Raw genomic sequence first — 22,429 nt, forward strand, 5'->3', positions numbered from 1 at the left:
CATCTGATGTTGTGTGACATCCAACACCGTTGGCTCACTTTCTCCTCCACCTTCTGTTACCTTTTCCTCCCTCAACTCTTTAATACTGAGGTTTGAACCCAGGGCCTTGTTACATGCTAGAAAAAGCCAAACTCCACTGAACTATGTCCCTAATCTTTCCTCGACTCAGCCATTATTTAGGATAAGTTGAATTGTTTCAGGCGAATTTTCTATTAATTGTAGAGTTCTTTACTCTTTGCTTTTTTTTTGGGGGGGGGGACGGAGTTTCTCTATGTAACAGCCCTGGCTGTTCTGGAACTCACTCTGTAGACCAGGTTGGCCTTGAATTCTCAAGGATCCTACTGTCTCCCTCTTTCCAGTGCTGGGATGAAAGGCGTATGCTACCACTGCCCAGTCTGTGCTCTTAACTGTGGATCCATCACTGTCACACACACTCACTCACTACACACAGGCAACTGTTCTTAGAGGTGATAAACTAGGAACTTGAGTCACAGGCAGTTGTTGTGAGTTTCCTGATATGAGCTCTGGGAACTGACTTCAGTCCTCTACAAGAACAGTGTTTTGGTTGCTTTGTCAACTTAAAACAAGCTAGGGTCATCTGAGAAGAGGGAACCTCTCAACTGAGAAAATGCCTCCCTCTGATTGCCTATAGGGGATTTCCTTAATTAATGATTGACCTAGCAGGGTTCAGTTCACTGTGGGTAGCCCTGGTTGGTTTAAGAAAGCTGGGGGGGGGGCACAGATAGGTGAACCGCACTCCTCCACGGTCTCTGCTATACTTTCTAACTCCAGGTTCCTCTCCGCTTGAGCTCCTGCCTTGGCCTCCCTCAGTGATGGACTGTGATCCCGACACAGAAGCCACACAAACCCTTTCCTCTAGAGTTGCTTTTGTTTAGCACAGCAGCAGACAACTCTAGAAGGTGCTCCTAACTGCTGAGTCATCTCACTAGGCCCCACTTGCCCCCACTTCCACACCTTTCGAGAGATAATGTCTCACGTGAATCTCCGGCTGGCCTAGAACTTAGTCTGTAGAACGGGCCGATCTCAGAATGAGGACCACCTCCTGCCTCCCAAATGCTGCAATTCCAGGTGTGTGGGTATGTGCACCACACACCTGGCTAATTGGACAAATTTTTGTTAATTAGTTGAATTAGTCATATAGTTGTATTACGCTAAACTGCATTAGCTTAGTTAGGCCAAGTGGTATCAGTTAATTAACTTTCTGTAACATGGAGGACAGTGGCTGAGGAGACCTTTTCCTAAGTGTTTCTCCCTCTGTCTCTTAATGTTCGAACTGAAATCTCTACCAAAACTGTATTTTAGGCAGGGGTAGGTGGCCTCACAGGAATTCAAAGTAATTGTTAGCTCCATATAGAGTTTATGGCCAGCCTGGGCTAGAGGAGACCTTGCCTCAGAACAAATAAAACAATAACCATGGCTCATAAAGCCAACAGGTGTAGTGGCTACAGGATGAAGTCTAATGTTTAAAGGTTCACAGCTGGATAATCACTGCGGATTCATATATAAAGTTGTATATAAGGTTCTAGCCAAGACAAGGCTATATATAGGGAGACACTGTTTAAAATAAATAAGTAAATAAAATTTAAAAAAAATTTAAAAGATGCGTCCTTAAAGAATGAAGTTTCTACTCCCCAGTTCCAAGAAAACAAAAGCCAGTTGGGCTCTGTTGTCAGGGTTACTCGGAGACTCCAGCTTTTTCTGTGTAACACCATATTGCTCTCTAGGACACCCTCCTGGTCTTGTGACCAACCTTGGGTGACTGCCTTCCTGGGATATGCCAGCCAGAAGGGCATATCAAGGCTGGGAAGGCACACGGTACTGCCCCCTGCAGCCCACTGATGGGATTGCAGTCTCGTGGCCACATCCGACTGCAAGAGACCTTAAGAAGGCCTGCACAGGCCTGAACTGAAGAAGCATCTGTTGACAGACAATTAGTAGTGGCCTCAGAGCACCCCTGCACCGCTCCACACTCCATGGCCGCTGCTGTCATCAGGGTTCTGGCCTTGGCTCCTCCTCTCTCTACACACATCCCTGAGCTGCTTTCCCAGTCCTGTCCTCGTGGTTCCTACCCAGTCTCTTCAGCTACATTACCCTGGAGTGGCTGACTTACCTGGGCACCTGGGCCAGACCTTGGGCCCCTAGGAGGACTCCATCAACTCTCAACCTGACCTGCATGCAAACATGGGAGCCAAAACGATGGGGTAACGGACTGGAAGTAGGTGGGTGTCCTCTACACGAAGCAGGAGCTTCAGCTGCCTCTTTTTCCTGAGTGTTCGGGTTTTGTGATAACTCTTCACAGGAGACATTCTAGTTTCCTGCCAATTGCTGTGTTAAGCACTACGACCAAAAGCAAATTGGGAAGGAAAACGTTCATTTCATCTTCCATGTTCATCATTAAAGTCAGGACAGGAAGGGAGGAAGAAACCATGGGGGAGTGCTGCTTACTGGATCATGCTTGGCTAAATTTCTTATGCAGTCCAAATCCATCTACCTAGGAAATGGTGCCACCCACAGTGGGCTTGGCTCTCCCACATCAATCAAGAAAACCTCTTATGGAGAAAGCCATGGACCAATCTAACCTGGGCAGTTTCTAGACTGAGACTCTTTTGTCCCAGGTGACTCTAGGTTATGTCCAATTGGTAAAAAACTAACCAGTGCAGGTATTCAACCTACTATGTGTGTCACAAAATCCTCTGATTTTAGGTGGTAATGCTGAAACTTAGAGAGAGTAAGTCACTGAGCCAGAGTTGACAAGCATTATCTGTAGAGTGCCCACATCCTTAAAAGGGGATCACATGACCTGCTTCTATGCTAGTACAGGCACATATGGGCACACATCAGCACACACTATGTCTCTGTAGCTCTAACACAGATCTGTGGCTTCTAAAATCAACTCCACAAAGATGTTCTCTGATTTACACATGTTGGAACTCTATAGCAGGCATGCACATCCCCTACACACAGTGAGAGCACTTAGAATAAGCCAGAGGTAGTGATGTAGCTCTTGGGAGACAGAAGTAGGTAGATGTGTGAGTTCCAGACCAATCTGGTCTACACAGTGAGTTCCAGGATAAACTCTCCCCCATAGGCTGTGTGACCTCGGGTAAATCAATTAGCTGCTTAGAGCTTCATTTCCTCACTTGTTGAACAGACACTCTTTAATGTTTAGAAAGCAAAATAACGCATGCATATCATTTAACATCAGCCTTTAAGTTCTTAGGAACAGAGGACAGGTTACTCGATTGCTCATGAGCATTAATGTCTTCTTCACCCCCTCTAATCCACACCCAAGGTCCTGCAGGTGCTTGCAGACAGTGACATCTTGTGGGGAAACTCAGAAACTGCACCCTGGCAAATCGTGCCTCCTTAATTGGCTGTGGGGTCCTTGGAATACCCACTCAACATCAAGCAAGCATTCATTCACTGCCTTCTGTGTACAGGGAACTGATCCAAGACCTCGAATAAAGAAAGCAAGAGAGACTGAACGGCTACACAGGGAGCTGGTCAAGCTGGACAGTGTCTTCTGCAGAAGCCTTTGAAGTTACAGGAGTGATTCTGAGATGATGTCACACGTCGGGGACTCTCAGTTCAGTGCAGGTCAACGCCAGGAAATGAAAGCGCTGCTCAGAGTTTTAAAAGGTAGCACAGAAGACCAGAAAGGATAATCCACTCAGCTGGCACAGCACAGCATGTCTGTCTGTGGAGACACCTTACAGAGGGGAACTTGCTTCCCATCCTGCCAGCATTGGCCGCTGTGGAATCCTGACTTAGGTCCGCCACGGGGAGGGGGAGGGGCACTTGACCCCAAAGCTCTATTTTCCATTGTGGCTCCAAGGAAAGGAAAATTCAAGAGTCCGAGGACAGTGAGGTGGCTCATCGTGTAAAAACTCTAGCTATGCAAGCAAGCCTGTTGTTGGTCTGAGTTTGATCCCTGGGACCAAAGGAAAGGAGGCTGGAGCTATCATCCATTTATCTGTCTTCCACTAAATAAATCTAAGTGTGGCATAGGTCGCATCCAACTGGAGAATCAGAAATTCCATGGAGAATATGTCATTTTCAGATGGGCTTTAGAGAATGAGTGTGTAGGGAAGGAAATGCTTTCAAGTTTGGTAATCCCATAGTGCGTTAAATGAAGTAAGGTAGCCCAGGCTAGATGGAAAAGTCAAGGTCAAATAACACAGGCCCCAGAAGGAAATTACATTGAATAAAACCAGGGAACCCCACTAAATGAGAAGGAAGCCTGGGGGAAAAGGGGAGTGGAGAGATGGCTCTGTGGTTAAGAGCATGGACTACTCTTCCAGAGGTCCTGAGTTCAAATCCCAGCAAGCACATGGTGGCTCACAACCACCTGTAATGGGATCCGATGCCCTCTTCTGGTGTGTCTGAAGATAGCTACAGTGTACACATAATTTTTTTTTAAAAAAAAAAGAAAAATTTATAGTCTGAGATAATCCTAATTATGTGTGTGTGTGTGTGTGTGTGTGTGTGTGTGTGTGTGTGTGTGTATATATATATATATATATATATATATATATATATCTCAAAAAAAAAAAAAGGAAGCTGGACAGAAAGGAGTCAGAGTAAAAAACAGATGTCCAGAAACTTGAGAGGTGGCCTTAGTAATAGTCCAGGGCCCAGGCAGTGGGCACAGAATCAGGTTGGAACAGAAATGGTGGGTGAAAGAGCTACAGGGATGAATAATGGTGGTACACTCCTGCAATCCTAGGGACTGGGAGACTGAAACAGGAAGATCCTGTCAGAGAAAGGAAGGAGTAAAGGAGGGAAAGAAGAGGGAAGACCCCAGATGGGTGATAATCCCACGCCTTTAATCCCAGCCCTCCACAGGCAGAGGCAGGGGGATCTCAAAGTTTGAGGTCAACCTGATCTACAGAGTGAGTTCTAGGACAGCTACACAGAGACACCCTGTCTCTAAAAACAAACAAAAGGAAGAGGTGACATGGATCTTGGGAGGTGAAGGAGCACAATTTGAAAATAAACAATTGGGTGAGGAGAATTTTGATCAAGCTGTCAGGTCTTGTGGATGTGATAAGGAGAAACAGAGAAGAAGAGTAACCAGGATGGAGTCTTGACCAGGGCTGATGTGGGCAGAGAGACAATGGGGGGAGTAGCCAGTGTCCACCCAGAGATATAGAACTTAAGCTTAGGAGAGGAGCTTGAGGAGAGAGAGAGAGAGCCCTCATGAATAATTAGCTGGTGAAAGGTGTCACTTCCCAGGGGGAGCCACTGGAGAAAGTAAGGGGAGACAGATGAGGTACCTACAGAGTGAACCAGGACAGACGGCATCAGCAATGGCCACCAGTGTCCAGAGGCCACAGAGAAGCCAGAAAGGGAGTGGTTATTGGACACCTGGGTGTGGTTGTCATCCTCTGACTTTCACAGGGGCAAAAGTCAGGCTGCAAACAGGTTAAAGAGGTGCAGAGGCAGCTGAGAATGCTAGGGGGAACAAAGGAGATGAGAACCAAGAAAGGGGTGGTCTGGGGTACTGCTAAGGCTCTGGAAAGGGAAACAGGGGAAACCCAGAGGCTCCGTGTAGACACCCTTGGTGACTAAAAGAGAGTACTCAAGAGATCCTGCTAGTGAGCTGGAAGTGGGGGTATACTTCTGAACCCCAGCACTCAGAAGATGCTGGCCAGAAGATCAGAATTTTATGGCCAGCTTTAGGAACATAGTGAGTGTATCAGCCTGGGCTACATGAAAGCTTGTCCAGACAGACAGACAGACAGACAGACAGACACACACACACACACACACACACACACACACACACACACACACACCTTGGTAAGAAGCCAAGACCTGTGACCTGTGATCTCATCATCCCTGACAAACTGGAAGGGAACAGGCATGGAGGAAGCCCGGGCTCACTTCCCCTGACCCTCTGGGGCCTCTGGTGCACTGGAAAAAGAAGAGGTCCTCTAATGACCTCGTGGCCAGCCTGGGGAAAGCTAGAGGCTCTGTGCACACCCCAATCCCAGGCCAGGCTGTATCATGTTTCCTCAGGAACTTTCCCTTTTTTTTTTTTTTTGTGGGACTGTTCTGTAATGATCTGAATGGTGGAATCCCCCCCCAAATGTCCTAACCCTCAAGAACCTGCTGACTGTGGCCTTTCTTAGAAAATGGACACTTGTAGTCCCTGCACCTAGAGGCAGAGGCAGGAGGATCACTGCAAGATTTAGTGCAGCCTAGTTTACATCACAAATGCCAAGCCATCCGGGCGGTCGCCTAAAACCACAGCTCAACACAGTAGGAGTTTGGAATCACAATGAACTAAGTAGGACAGGGGTGAATTCTAAAGTCAATGACAAACGTCCTTAAGACGTAAGAGGCAGCCAGAACCGGAGGTAGGGAACACCTAGGGCCATTAGAAGCTGGAAATCAAGGAAGGGATTCTCCCCTTGAGCCACGGGAACAGCACAGCCCCACTGCTGTCCCCACTGCTGTTGTTCTGTCCTGGCCTGTTCAAATGTGTGTGGTGGGTGGTGGTGGTGGGGAATCTGTTTCAAAACCATCACCTCTGTACGAATTTGCTGGGGTAGATTTAAAACCAAATTCTGCTCCCTACTAGGTAACAGGGCTAGAAGTTTCTCAGAGCTGGCAGCTCTGAAAGTCTCCAAGTTAAACCTTGCCCAGAGGGTAGTCCTAGGGCTGAGCAAAAGGTGTCAGAGGGAGAATGAATCCTTCCAGTGGGAAGTGAGGAGCCAAGCTCCGCCATCCCTCCCAGTTGCTTAGAGAAGGCACTCTGCCCAGAGCTGAACTCTACCCCCCAGCTTCAGACAGGCTAAAACACACAAATCCCATCCAAAAGACACTACTCTACCAAAGCAGGGAAGTTACCAAAAGTGTGGCTCCTGCCTTTCTCAACTTCTCCCCTGTAACTGACCATTTCAGGGTTTTCTCCCCATTCCCCAAATCTGCTTTCTCCTTTTCGATTAGCCTCCTGCCGGGGCGGGGGCGGGGGTGGGGGGCAGGGGCGGGGAGGAGATGACAGATATCCCCAGCCCCATCGGAATGGATAGCACTCTTTCCCTCCTCCTTCCCCCTCCCCAGTACACAGCTGGAAGGGGGAGGGGAGGTCAGCAGGGTTCATAAAGGCCAGATGTTAAGGAAAAAGGGAGACAAAGTGCCCACCCACCCCATCCTTTCCCTCCTCACCCCCAGGGAAGGGGGACAGCTCTAAAAACACTTTTAAGGCCCAAGAGTGTTTTCCCCCAAGGATCTGCTCTATATAAATGGTAAGCTGTTTACAAAGCATCTTCAAAAAATAAAGGAACCGTGTCCTTCGCAGTGTCAACGCGGGAACACTCAAGGGCCATTAGAGCCCCCAGTAGCGGGCAGATCTCAAAAGCACGGGCACGCAGTATAACTCACCTACCCTGAACCTGATCGCCACGTACAGAGAAAGTCACCCCACCCTTCTAACTCCAGGAGTCAGTCCTGACTGGGGCGTGGTCCAGGCCTAGCTCCTCACAGCCCGGAAAACAGAACCTCTGACCCCAAACCTAATCTCCCAGGCCCTGCCCCCTTCGGATCCATCCCTGACAACTCTCAGAATGCCTGAGCCTAAGAAATGCTTAAGGTGGCTTGCCCAGCACAGGTTCCCTCACGCGCGAGGCCATGGGTCCTTTCACTTGCCTTTCTCCAGCCTTTTTTGTACCCACCCACGTTGGGAGTCTGAAGTATGGATTCAGACTAGCCTCCTACCTACCCACCATCCCATCCATAAATTGGGAGCGAGGACCTCAAAAGACGACTTGTTTGGTCAGATTTTATTGATTTATTCCATCTTCCATCATTTTCCCGGGGAGTTTTTGGCTCCTTCCCCAGGCAAAACCAGCCTTGGGCCGCACCACACGGCCCTCTACCTCCTTTCCTCTCCGTATGTGAGGACGCTGGGGCTGGAGGTCTCTTTCCCTCATCAAACGTCATGGCAAAGGGAAACTCCAAAACTGGACAAAAGGGTAAGGTCTGCTGGCTGAGACTGAAGCTCTCCATAAGGGGAGAATCACCTGAACTTGGGGAGGGGGAGGGCTAGGAAGAGAAAAACGGGAGGTGTAAAGGGTTAAAGGTCTGGGCAGTGGGGGTGGGGGATGCCCCCAGGGAGCTGTCAATCACCTTCAAACCCCAACCACAGCCCCCACTCCGCTAAACGGACCCTCATTCAAACATGGAAACAACCGGTTTGTCCATCACCAAGGTCCGTCCCTCTGTCCCTTTCTTTTGGTCTTAGGGCCTTAGCTGCTTTGCTCCCCTGGGGGTGAAGGCTCTGCCTACCCCGCAGGCAGGACAGAGATGGAGCTGGTCATGCAGCTCTTTACAGACTTTCCCGGACGCTCGTCCTTGGATCCTCCACAAGGAGGAAGATCACTTCGACCTCTCAGGTGCTTGAAGATCACTGTCGTTTGAGGTCCCTCGGGTCACAGCTCATAAAATGCAAAGCAAAGGAGAACAGACAAATTTGAGAATCGAGGCTCCCTTCCGGAGCCCTCAGTCTACCCGGGGTTCGACGCTCAGAGTTCTTCCAAGTTGACCCACCAGGATTTGAGGCCCGGTGGCTCAGGGACAGCGGGTCCTCCCATCTGCCACTTCCACAGCGGGTGGGCAGGCGGCGGCTTTGCGTCTCCCTGGAGGCGAAGCGAGGAAGCGGGCCCTAAGTCTCCGTTCTCTTCCACCACTAGGGCTGGGGGACAGGGAAAACAGTCGAGGAGGCTGAAGGTGCTCGAAGTGGGAAGCGTCGGGGCGGGCCGCCGAGGCTGCACACTGCGCGGGGGCGGCGCTGGCCGCCGGCGTTTCTTGGCTGCTCCCCGGGCTTTGGCTGCCGGCCGTTCGGACCCACGGCGCAAACTTGGAGTGTCCAGGGCGAACCCCTTCGCGTAACACCAAAGTTTCGAACGGCGGATCAGGCGATTGAAATGTTCCTGGCGGAGATCGCCGGGCGCGTCCGGCGCTGCGTCTGCCGTCGAGGGGCTGAGCGCGGGTGCCTCAGGCGCGGCCGGCTCAGGGTTTCCACCCTCTGGAGCCTCCGAGCCCGGCACAGGCTGCTCGGAAGGCGCAGGCTCCGGGGAGAGGCCCGCAGGTGGCGACGGAGGCCGGGATCCCGGCTCAAGAGGCGGACTGCTAGCTGCCTCAAGCTGGGATTCCAGACCCCTGGATGGCCTGGGCGGGGACCAGGCGGGGCTGGTCGGAGATTCCCGAGGACGCAGGGGAGCAGGGCAGCAGCCCGGAGGTACGCAGGAACCAGCGCCGAAGTGCGGGAAGCCGCCTCCGCCCTCTTCCTCCTCTCCACCGCCTGGGCACACCGCGACGTCTGCATTCTCGCCGTCCGCGGAGCTCACGTCGCTCGGGTGCCCGGCCTGTCCCCCGAGGTGCTTCAGGCCGTCCGCGGCCCAGCCGCCTGTGCATGGCGAGGCCCGGGAGCCCAGCAGCACCGGGGTCCGCGGCGCCAGCTCTCCAGGCCCCAGGCCCAGGGAGGACGGCCGGGGTTTGGCAAGAGCGCAGAAGGCGAGGGCACGCAGGCACAGTGGGGAAAACTCTGGGGTCCCCCGACGCGGCTTCCGGGGCGTAGGCGAGCAGGGAGACCCCCGCGGGGACCCGGGCACTGCCAGGCGGGGAGGAGGACACAGAGTCTCCATGGAGCAGCCTTGGGGGTCGCCCACTGCGGGGGCCCTGGTCCCAACGGCGGGATACCCCGGTGGCCCGAAGAGTCCGCGGGCCAGGGGAACATCGCCCCCCGTCGACGGGGAGGTCTGTGTTCACGGGCGTCCCGGGCCCGCCACCGGGAACCAGCGGCGGCGCTCCGGCTCTCTCCTCGGTATCGTCACGCGGCCCTCGCCTCGGCCGGACTCCTGGGTCCCCGGCGCGTCCCCGGTGCGATCAGTCGCGCTTCCTGCCGCCGCGTTCCCGGCGCAGCGCCCGGCACGAGCCCCCTTCAACGCCAAGGCGGGGGCAAACAAAGCAGCGGGCGCTCGCCGCCGGCGGGAAGGACCCCGGCCCGGCGCCCGGTGCCCGGGCCCAGCGGCGGGGAGGGCGCCTTCCGCCCTCTCGGCTTCTTTCTTCCCCGCTGGCTCCGGAGACCGCGTTATAGAGAACTGCCCCCTCGCTGCCCCAATACCAGCGCCGCGGCTGCGAGCCCGCCTCTGATTGGACGCGGTTGCTCTGACGTCACGTAGACCCCACCCCTCGGGCGGCACGGCCCCCGTCCCCATTCCGCACACAGACACACACACGTGGACCCGGAGCTCCTGGGCTGGAGGGCGGGGAGCAGGGATGCGTGGGTCTGGGCGCGCACGGGTGGAAGTGCGAGGGGCCAGAGGCACGTCTTCTGGCGGCCTGTTGATGACCTGGGATCATTTTACCTGATCGCAGGTCCAGCCACTCGTTTACCCCGAAGAAGTCGCGGTTTTTCCGCATCTGTGAAATGGGAAAGTTTGTTTCAGCCCTTTAGAAGAGAATGGAGCTCCGTGAATTCAGAGGGACAAGCTCAAAAACAACGTGGAAGAAAAGGATGAAACCAAGCGTCGGTGGCTTATGAGCTTGGTGTAGCAAGGAGTCCCTTATTAAGGGTGTCCTGTGGTCTTTGCTCAGGGCCGGTGGAACAGCGGCCTGGCACTCAAGGAACTCAAAAACAAACAAAAACCGCTTGTAGAGTGAGTGATTAGGAATTCACTATATATGTGCAAGATTTGTAAAGGAAAAAATAAATTTGAAGGGGGAGTTTCGACAGACCCACGGAAGACAATAAGCTGGCTTTCTTTATGTACTTCTTTCCTTTTCTTCCTATGGTATGGAAGTGCCCCACGTCTTAACGGAATTCCAAAGAGCTGGCACAGTTGGGATCCTTCAGATCCCGGGGGATTCTATCCTCTGGATCCTGGGCGGCCAGAATGGGTGGAAAAGACCAAAAAAACCTCTTACTCTCCACCCACAAACAAAAAGTGAATAATAATTCCCAGAACATACTCTAATGCACATATCTCTCACATCTCTTCTTTAGTTCCTACACAGTCTGCTCATAATTTGCGAAACGGGCTTGTTCCTTGTTCCTCTCCTCAGAGTTGAGAAAGAGCCGGTGCCCTTGGCTGCACAGCTGAGCCCAGCAGCCAGTAGGACATCCAGTCTTGATCACTGCTATATCCCTACTGCTCAAACGGCACAATGGGAATGAATGAGTCTTTGGGCTGTTCGTCATCATCCTAAAATCAGGTTAGATGCAGCTGCTTTTCTTCTGCAGAAGTACGAGAGATTTATATGTTGGCTTGGACTAGGGGTAGGATGAAACTGAGGAATACAGAATTATCCCCTGGGCCAGGGCAAAAGAAAGCTCTCCCTCCCTCCTTGATAGGGGCTCACCCACCGTGTGGCCTGGAACTCCATCATCCTGGCTTCAGCATCCTGAGTACTAACTACACTTATATGCACAATCGGTTTTTTTGTAACAGGACAAATGATGCATCTTCCTCCTCGAAGCAATGACAATAGACACACTTTGTCTAAATAACGTCAACCAAAACTTGAGAAAAAAGGGATAGATGGGATGGGTACACACACACACACACACACACATACATACACACACACACACACACACACACACTCCCCTTGGCAGAGACCCATATTTAAGCTTCAAAATGGGAGTTATGGAAGAAGAGGGGTCAATATTCTGACCCCCCCACTTCCCCCACCCCAGATGTCCTCTAAGGAGCTCAAGCACTGGAACAGCTGTCATGAAAGGGGTGGGTCCCTCTGGGGTCCTGCCAGGTCACACTGTTGAACTGGATTTAACTTTCAGGGTCCTTTGCCCGTAGAGCCCTGACCCTACCTTACACACACACTCACACACACACACACACACACACACACACACACACACACACACGGGCTGGAAGAAATTATGGAAGGTGGGTGATCAGCACTAGGGAGGGGTTTGGAAGCCCTAGCAGGGTTTGTTTTTGGCTTGGAGAGAGGCATTTATCTAACCCCATGCTCTAGTCTGAGATCGGCCTTGGCCCACTGCAGGAGCTTGGCCTGGGAGGCTCCTTTCTCCTCCCCTTTTCCTGGAGTCTCTCGAATTTGCAGCCCTGCACCCAGCACTGTGTGGATCTCTGTGTGAATAAATCAGGGAATATTATATAACAATTCAGCTTCCAGGCCTCTTCCTTCTCCCACTCCAAAGCTGCCAGCTCCCCGAGCCTGAGATTAGGGTTTTAATGAAGGGGTCAATGCTGTTAAAAAGTTCTTCTCTAGAGGAGAAATTCCCTCCACCTTCCCTGCTCGGACTATACGGAAGCAGTTAAAAACACTTGGGGGATGGGTATATGCCACAGTTGAAATGATCTGGTGTCAAGGTGCCTTTTTTTTTTTTTCAGAACACTTGGTGAGGGCAGCTATAAAACCTTGAACAGAATTACCCAGATAATCTGTGTCTCAACGTCCCTTTCAGAAAATGGGACAACTGTGGTTTTCTCACATCTACAGCAAGACCGAACACGAAGTTTCCCAGCACCAATCCCCTCACGTGGGCGGGCCCAGCTCCTGTACTTCTCACAATGAACAGTAGAGGGCACTGGGCCCCATCCTCCGCCTACCACAGAGTAGGTGTCAGCTTCCCCTGCAGACACACTGTGGGTGCTGGGAACTGTATGACACCACTCCAAAGGGGTGGACAGAAAAAATTGAAAGGGCCCCAGGGGGCTAGTCCAGAAGACAGTTCTCCTTCGCTCCCCATCTAGTTCTTAACCAAGGCAGAAGGGGCCATGTTCAGGGATTTTTGAAGAGAGGGGCCTCCCAGGCTAACCTTTTCCTGAAGATAAAACATGAAGTATCCTAGCCTTCCAGCCCAATAGAACTTCCCAGCATTTTGTGTTTACTAATCTCTTAAGAATTCTCCTACTTGGGGTAAAGTGTGGCTCCAAAAGCTCTGAAGAGCGCATGCGTGTGCCTGCTCATTCCTTTTTCCTCATTGCGCGTCTGAAGGCAAGATGGGTCACCCACTCCTGGGGTCACCCACGGAAGTTCAGCCAGGGCTCTCGCTCTTGCCACGTCTGCTCCAACCGCCACGGTCTGATCCGTAAATATGGCTGAACGTGTGCCGTCTGTGACTCCGGCAGTACCAGAAGTAGAAGACTAAGCCACCTTGAATGCATTATTCGACTGCCTACCCAGTGAAACCGGATCATGCTGGTCTTTGTGCACAAAGAATAAAAAAGTGAAGACTTAAAAAAAAAAAAAAAAAAAAAGAGTTCTGCTACTTATTTCTGGCATAGACAGACACCGTTATTTGTTCGGTTCCATGAAAATTGGTAGCCCAGTCTGGCTACAAACTCCAGATCCTCCTGACCTCAGCCTCCAAAGTAGCTGGGATTATTACTGTCTCTCACCACGTATACTCTGCTTTTTAATTTTATCTGTGTGTGCATATGTCAAAAGCAGAGGTCAGCCTCCACTGTTGTTTCCCAGGAACCGTCTGCTTTTTGAAAATATTTATTAGTTTTTATGTATTTATCTGTTATACCTTGTTTTTGAGATAGGGTCTTTCTTGGGACTCCAGGCTTGAAGATCAGGAGAAGATGGCTGACCACTGGGCCCAGGAGTCAACCTAACTCTACCTCCCCACACCACGAATTATAAAACCGAGTTACTATACTGGGGCTTTTGCAATTTTTATTCTTTATTCTTTCTTATTATTGTTGTTTCTGATGCATGGGAACAGGTGTCACGGTGCATAAGTTGAAGACATGGGACAATTTTGTAGAGTTGCCCTCAACCACTTGATGATACTCATCCAAGGAGACTGACGTGGATGTCAGGGGTCATGCTCGACCTCACGCTTGCATGGCACCCACGGTACTGATTCAACCATCTCCCCAGACCTTAGCTATGAGCATCCCTGATATATAATCCACACTTAACCCAGTGCCTAACTGAACATTGTTTCCCAGTACTCTGGAGGTAGAGGCAGACAGATCTCTGAGTTTTAGGCCAGCCTGGCCTACGGAGTAAGTTCCAGGACAGCCAAGGCTACACAGAGAAACCCTGTCTCAAATACAAAGAAAGAAAGAAACAAAGGAGGGAAGGAAGGAAGGGAGGAAGAAAGAAAGAAGAAAAGATGGGAAGAAAAAAAAAAGGAAGAAAGGAAGAAGAAAAGAAAGCCAGGTGCCATTGTGAGGGCATAATTAAACAAAGGTACATTGCATCTTCAAGATCTAGTCCTAGGCTGAGGAGCTGCTTGTCTAGCATGCAAGAGGTTTGGTTCCCAGTCCTACGTAAAACAAGCCAGCGGAGGGCTCAGAAGACAAAGGCACTCACCACCAAGCCTGTGTTCATTCCCTAGAACCCACATGGTAAAAGGAGAAAACTGACTACTGCAAATGATCTTCTGTCTTCCTGCAGAATAAATAATGATGGTTAATAATAACAAGAGCAGCAGCAGTCATGGTGGGCCACACCTGCAATCCCAGTGCTCAGGGGAGAGAGGCAGGCGACTCCGAAGGTACAGGTCATCCTCAATGACATGCATAGTAAACTCAGAGCCAAGCTGTGTTATATAAGATTCTCTCTTAGACTCAAAATCCAATTTTATTCAAGATATTTTTATTAATAAGATATCACTTGGGGGCTGGAGAGATGGCTCAGAGGTTAAGAGCACTGACTGCTCTTCCAGGGGTCCTGAGTTCAATTCCCAGCAACCACAGGGTGGCTCACAACCATCTGTAATGGGATCTGATGCCCTCTTCTGGTGTATCTGAAGACAGCTACAGTGTACTCACATATACTAAATGAATAAATAAATCTTTTTTAAAAAGATATCACTTATGAGAATCTGTATCCCCGTTTGCAGTAACTCCCATTCCCAAGCCCAGGGGACCAATGTGCTTTCCGGCTGTACAGAGCTCCCAACTCTGGACACATCTTAGCAATGGAACTGTGTGGCCTTTTGTCCTGGCTTCTTTCACAAAAGTACAACGTTTGGGGTTTATCTGTATACAAGTGCTCACCCATGGACTCGTAGTTTATGCATCTTTGCTTCTGGTGACATTTCAATGTATGGACGGGTAGACGGGTAGACCCTGCTTTAATAACTCAGTCACACTTTGATTTCACTTCTTGGTTATGAATAGTGACTATGAACACTTAAGTTTCTGTCTGTGTACCTCAGTGGCAGAACATTTTATTTAGCATGTTCAAAGGTCTGGGTTTCATTCCTAGCACTGCAACACATACACACACACACACACACACACAGAGAGAGAGAGAGAGAGAGAGAGAGAGAGAGAGAGAGAAACAGAGACAGACACACACACACAGAATGATAGACAGATACACACAGAGAGAGACAGAAACACACAGAGAATGACAGACACACACACACACACACACACACACTGTTCTGTTGAGGCAGGGTCTCTTTAAGTTCAGAATCACTATGGAGGAGGAGACTGGCCTTGAACTCCTGGACTAACATTTTAAAATATTTTCGGGGACTAGGGAGATGGGTCCATTGGTAAAGTACTTGCTATGGAAGGTGTAAAAAGCTGGGCAAGGTAGCCAGATCCTATAACCCCAGTGCTGCGAAGCAGAGACCAGAGGATCCCTGGTGCTCTCCAACCAGCTGGTGCCATTTGGTGAACTCCAGGGTCAACCAAAAATTCTGATTCAAAAAGTACAGAAATGTGGTGGGAATCTGCCCAAGAAGAAGTGACCTCTAGCCTTCACAAGCATGCACACGCACCTGCATATGTATGTTCTAAAACACACCCAACAGACAGACAGATAGGCAGGCCGACAGACAAATAGAGATAGGAAGGGAGGGGATGTTCCTGCATACACAGTTCATTGCTTGGCTGGGAGTGGTGGTCCATTTCTGGAATCCCAGCACTTGGGAAGTGATTGCAGGAAGAATGCTATCAGCCTTGATTACACAATGAGTTTGGAGCCAGCCTGAGCTATCAGAGACCGTATCTCAGCAGACAACCGCTGGGTGTGGTGGCTCAGGACTGTAATCTCAGCACCCTAGAGGGATAGCTAAAACCACCAATCTGCCGCCATCCTGCTTTGTGTAGGAAATTCCAGCCCAGCCTCAGGGAGTGAGAGTCTAACAACCATACGCACAGCTTTGCTTCCTCTTACACATCCAGTTTACAGTGGACTTGCCAGATGACTAAACAAGCCATTTCTGTTAGGTTTATTCATATTTCATTGCTGGGGTTTGCCCCCGAGCCCTGTGTATTCTGGAAAGTTCTTCACTGCTGCACAGCACACCACCAAGCCCACAGTGAACTTTATACTTATTTATTTATGAGCATCGTGTGTGAGTTCCTGGGTGTCCCAGTGGAAGTCAGAGAAAACTCACAGGAGTTGGTTCTCGCCTTCTACAGGGACTAAACTCAGGAGGGCAGGTGACAAGCAACTTTACCTACTGAGTCATCTTGCCAGGCCTACTTTGGTTGAGACAGGAACTCAGAAACTCACAGCAATCCTTCTGCCTCCGATTCCCAAATGCTGAGATCACAAGGATGACCATACATTTGACCACCCAACTGCTTTTTAAAATGTCAATGCCACTGAACCTTCTTATTCACAGCCAGTGTGTGTGTGTGTGTGTGTGTGTGTGTGTGGTGTGGTGTGTGCACCTGTGTGTGTGCACACATGGATTGTATGAGCATGTGTATGTACATGTATGTATGTGGGCCTATGTACATGTCCGTGTGTGTGTGTGTGTGTTCATGAGTGTATGTGTGTGCGTGTGTATGTATGCACTGTATATGTATGTCTCTGTGTGTATGTGTGTGTTCATTTGTTTTGTTTTTGTATGTGTTTTTAGCTTTCTAGACAGGGTTTCTCTATGTAACAGCTCTGGCTGTCCTAGACACGCTGTAGTCCAGGCTGGATCTCAGACTCACAGAGATCCATCTGCCTCTGCCTTTTCAGTGTTGGGATTAAAGACGTGTACTACTGGACTAGATGAAGATATTAAGTGGTCAAGAGAAAGAGATGGTGAAGCTGCTTTGCCGGCAGAGGGCGGAGCCAAGGTTCAAACTCACACTTGTAACCACAATGGTGGTCCATAATTGTGCTCCTTGAGTCTGGGAGGTAGAGGCAGGGGGTTTGTGTTTGAGACTAGTTGGGCAACTTGGTGAGACTTTTGATGTATGGCTAGTGTTTACAAGTCTCAGGGTTCGATCTCCATCACCACACACACACACACACACACACACATACACTATAAAACTTTACAAGAACTTGCTGTCATCCTTTTTTTTAATAAACATTTACTTTATTTATGAGTACACTGTAGCTGTCTTCAGACACACCAGAAGAGAGCATCAGGTCCCATTACAGATGGTTGTGAGCCACCATGTGGTTGCTGAGAATTGAACTGAGGACCTCTGGAAGAGCAGTCAGTGCTCTTAACCACTGAGCCATCTCTCCAGCCTCCAGTTATCCTTTAGTATCAAGTAGCACAGGCTCATGTCTGTGATCTCAGTACTTGGGAGGTTGGGGCAGTCAGATCAACAAGAGTCCAAGAGCTTCCGGGGCTACACAGAAAGACCTTGTTGTAAACACACACACACACAGAGGCTGTGATGGTACATGCTGTTAATCCCAGCACTCGGAGGCAGAGGCAGACAGATCTCTGTGAGTTCAAGGCTAGCCTGGTCTACAGAGTGAGTTCCAGAACAGTACAGTCTAGGACTACACAGAGAAACCCTGTTTTGAAAAACAAAACAGAATGAAGCAAGCAAACAAACAAACAAATATGCAAAAGAAAAAAAAATGGCCCATGTACAAATTTCTAATCACACCAAGCCAGGTGGTGGTGAAACCCATCTCAAAAAAAACAAAACAAACAAACAAAAAGCCAAAAAAATTTTAATTACTTCATAACTTAAAATTTGTTGACTTTAATAAGTGGTTAATATCTCTTTACATTATTTATGTTTGGGTGTTTTGCCTGCATGTATGTCTGTGTACCATATATATACTTGGTACCATGTGCTTGCTTGGTCAGAAAAGGATCTTGGCTCCCTTGGAACTGGAGTTTATATGGTTGTGAGCTGTCATGTGGGTGCTAGGAGCCAAAACTAGGACGTCACCGGTGAGCTTTGACACTGAGCCTCTCTCCAGCCTTCATCTTTGGTTTTCTCTTGAGGCAGAGCCACATGTAACCTAGGTTCATCTCTAACTCCTGGTAGAGCCAAGATGACGCTGAGTTTCTGGACCTGCTGTCTCCATCCCCCATGTACTAGGGCTGCAAAGAAGTCCCACCGTTGTCAGCAAACCCCAGACAAACTGTCAATCACTGTCCTGCATCTCAGACTTAACCTGCAGGTGAGTGTGGTGGCCATGTCTTTAATCCCAGCACTCAGGAGGCAGAGGCAGGCAGGCAGAGCTCTGCAGGTTCGAGACCAGCTTGGTCTAGATCAACTTGCAGGACAGCCAGGACTACATAGTAAGACCACATCTCAAAACAAGTAAATAAAAAATCACAACAGTCTGTGCTTCAAGTGGCAATCCTGCATGTGGATGCTGTTACAGTAGCAGAGGTACACACACTGAGCATGGGAAGGCCAGCTCTACCTCAGGGTCTCTATGCTTGGAGACTTGGAGACACAGATCCCACGTGTGATTTTCATGAGAGGCCCCATTTGTTCCGTACCTGGCATTCAAATGCCCTCAATTTAAAAAAAAAATTTTTTTTTAAGCTTTTGGGCTCAGCAGTTAAGAGCCCTGACTGAGCTCTTCCAGAGGACCTGAGTTCAATTCCCAGCAACCACACGGTAGCTCACAACCATCTGTAATGGGATCTGATGCCCTCTTCTGGTGTGTCTGAAAAAGGCTACAGTGTACTCGCATACATTAAATAAAAAATTTTTTTAAAGTTTTTTTAAAAAAGTAGTAAGCTTTTGTAGATTTATCTTACGTGTATGGATGTTTTGTCTCCTCTATATCTACCTGCATATCATATGTGCCTGGTGTCCTCAGAAGCCAGAAGAGGGAGTCAGAACCCCTGGAACTGGAGGTACATACAGTTGTGAGCTGCTAAGTGGGTCTTGAGAACCAAACTCAGATTCTCTGAGAGAGCAACAAGTGGTCTAACCTGTGGTGAGAAAATTAACATGGCTGCTGTATCTGGATGAAAAGGGAGACTAACTCTAAAAATAACTTTTGTGTCACAAACAATAAATATGTATCTGTAATGCTGCCCTGGGCTCAGTCCAGAGTCTGCCCCACACACAGCGTCTGTTCCCCCACCACACTTCCTTAAGGCATTGTTACATGTTTGTCTCTCTTTATTCAGTCAACCCAAGTGACTCGGTTTACCAACACTTATCCACTGAGCCATTTCTCTCCAGTCCCTGTTTCTCTTGCAATCTTCCAATAGTTATTTGTGTGTGTGTGTGTGTGTGTGTGTGTGTGTGTGTGTACCTGCCTGCCTGCATGGATGCTTGTCATGTGTGTGTGTGTGTGTGTGTGTGTGTGTGTACCTGCCTGCATGGATGCTTGTCATGTGTGTGTGTGTGTGTGTGTACCTGCCTGCATGGATGCTTATCCTGTGGCCCACATGTAGAGGGTGGTGGGAGTCAGTTCTCTTCTCTTGTTGTATAGTTCAGGCTGCTCCTGAACTCCTCATCCTCCAACCTTTACCTTCCAAGGGCTGAGATATCCCTTTGCACATGGCTATCCACTTTCCACCAGCACCCCTGTCTTTTTCATGGGCCAAACATGAGGCTACAGATCAGTACTAGTGTGGGTGCCTGGCACACTCAAGACTTGGACTTAAGCCCCAGCACTGAAAAGTTAAAAAAAAAAAAATCAACCACCAAATCTCTTGACCCCAGTCTGTTCTCCCATCCCTCTTCCCTTCTCCCTTTCACAGCCAAACTTGCCTGAGCCTGTCTGCGCAGGCTGTCTTCCTTCTTTTCTTCTCACTTCCTACTTACTCCTCAACCCACCGCCATCTGCTTCCTCCCCCACCTGGCACTGAAATAGCTCCTCCTGCCGTCCCAGTGGCCTCTAGCTCATCCACCTCAGGCTCACCAAAACCAGCAGCAGGCCTGTGTCAGCGGCAGCTGCAGCTTCTTCCTCTTTCTAGTAACTCCAGGCTTTCACCTCTGGGTACCAGCTGTCTGCTGTCCTCCTCTGTAGCCTCCATCACAGGCTCCTCTCCTCTCTTCAGCCCCAAACGCTCCAATGAGAACTCTGTCCTTTCACATGTTTTTCTGTGGCTATTCTGTGTCCACTTTGCCATCACCATTGCTCAGCTCAGACCTGACAGAAACCCTCAGCTTTCCTCCTGTTCTCACAGCTAAAAGCTCCACTTCAAGGGACAGCTATTCCAGGGTATGGTTCCACAATCCATTTCTACAACCAGAAATCTTGGTGTCATCCTGACCCCTGGAGTCAGTCCTGCAGCCAGCCAAACCACAGACATAGTTGTATCTACAGCCACTAAATGTTACACCCTTCTCAGAGACATTTTTCTGCTGATTTTTTTTTTTCTGCACAGCATCTCATATAGCCCAGGCTGGTCTAAACCTTGTTGTGTAGACAATGATGACCTTGAGCTGATATTCCTATTTCTACCTTCCAAGTGCTGAGATCTCAGGTGTGTGGCTCCAGGTCAGGTTATGCAGTGCTGGGGCTGTGGCCCATGACTTCCTGGTTGCTATATAAGAACTCTATATCCTTGGTCCTCATTTTCTGTTTGTGGTTTGTGGGGATTAAGCCTAGGTCTCTAGCATGCTAGGGAAAATGCTCTACTACCGAACTATACCACAGCCAAATCGTTTTATTTATTTTTATGTGTAGGGTTCTTTGCCTGCGTGTATGTCAGCACACAGTGAGTGTGCAGTACTCAAAGAAGACAGAAGAGAGTGTTGGAACCCCTGGAACTGGAGTTACAGATGGTTGTAAGCTGCCTCGTGGGTGCTAAGAATCAGACCCAGGTCTTTTGGAAGATCTACCAGTGCTCTTAACTGCTGAGCCATTTCTCCTGGCCCAAGCCATAATCTTTTAATGTTTACTACTGAGTCTGGACAAATAGTGAACTGTAAGTGTGAGAGTCTTACACACAGGTCCTGCTAGAAAGAGGGATGTGTTCTTCCTTCTGCCCCTGTGATATTCTCTCTCCATTCCTCAGCTACTTTGTACCCTTCGGGGTCTAAAGCAACTGCTTCCTCCTCTCACTCCTCAGCTGTTTCTCCTGCTCCCTTCTCAGCAATGCCTGCTCCTACTCAAGTGTTCTAGAATCACTCCTTCCCTGGGGGAAGCCTCTCTCCACCTTTCCAGCCTTGGGGATTTTCAACTATGATAGCCCTTTCAAAAGTGTAGCTAGTTGGTGTAGTGGCCCATGCTATGAACATCTCTGAGGCTGAGGCAGGAGGATCCATTCTAAGACAGCCCGGGTTACACAGCGAGACCCCAGTCTGAAAACAAAAAGCAAGAGCAGAATTGGAGGCCCCCATCTGTAAGGCCACACTGTAGATGTAGCAGCAGGGGGCTGGGGTTCCTCTGTAGCTACACAGTGGGTTTGAGGCCAGGGTGGGTTACATGAGGCCTTTCCACAATAAACAAATAGGTGTGGTATGGTGATGTTCCCCTTTAATCCCAGCACTTGGCGGTAGAATCATGTGACTCTCTATGAAGCAAAGGCCAGCCTGGGCTACATAGCACATTTTAGGATACCTTAGGTTATATAGTGAGAACTTTTCTCAAAGCTTTGCTGGGAATACCTTTGATCCCAGCACTTGAGACTGAGTCCAGCCTGGTCTTCAGGGTGAATTTCAGGATAATCAGGGTAACAGAAAAATCCTTTTATTTTTCCTTTTTCTTTCTTTCTTTTTAAAAACTGCATCATTAGAAATACCAGGTTTAACATGCACAAAGCCAAATAAACCAACGATGCCAGATAGTGGATTTCTATCGCTGTCTTTTGAACACCCAACAGGAGAGAGCCCTTGAGTGTAATACCTACCATGCTGTGCAACAGAGGAATCCTTAGGCTGGAAAGCTGCTGAGCAGTTCAGGCCAACCTTTGAAACAGAAGGAGAGCCTGTCTCAAAACAAAAGCAGTCAATCTCAATTTTCCTGTTTCCTGTGGTATCTTGGACCACATTATTTTTCTCCCAATGTAGTATTTTATTATTTATTGAATGTTATTATTTATTATTTTATTGATTCACATACCCTCCTCCCCCCAGCACACACTTCCAGTCCTTCCAGGTTTGCCTCCAGATCTTGTGGCCTCCCTTCTCCCCCAAAAGAAAAAACACAAACAAACAAAAACAACAACAAACACCCAAATCCAATCTGCCTTGCTTATGTACTAAATGCTCACTGAAGCCGGGTCTAACTCGCAGTGGCCAGGTTCTTGCCCACCTGTACCCAAACC

At 49.3% G+C, this 22,429-nt stretch overlaps 1 protein-coding gene across 1 annotated transcript; it reads right to left on the bottom strand.

Moving 5' to 3' along the window:
* Positions 1 to 7,914: 7,914 nt before the first annotated feature.
* Positions 7,915 to 10,080, bottom strand: EPOP (elongin BC and polycomb repressive complex 2 associated protein). Its single transcript, XM_080924510.1, has one exon. It carries the CDS (start codon positions 9,669 to 9,671, stop codon positions 8,550 to 8,552), a length of 1,122 nt encoding a protein of 373 aa, XP_080780636.1. The 5' UTR covers positions 9,672 to 10,080; the 3' UTR covers positions 7,915 to 8,549.
* Positions 10,081 to 22,429: the final 12,349 nt, after the last annotated feature.

Source organism: Micromys minutus (assembly GCF_963924665.1).
Source record: "Micromys minutus genome assembly, chromosome: 10".
Taxonomy (NCBI): Eukaryota; Metazoa; Chordata; class Mammalia; order Rodentia; family Muridae; genus Micromys; species Micromys minutus.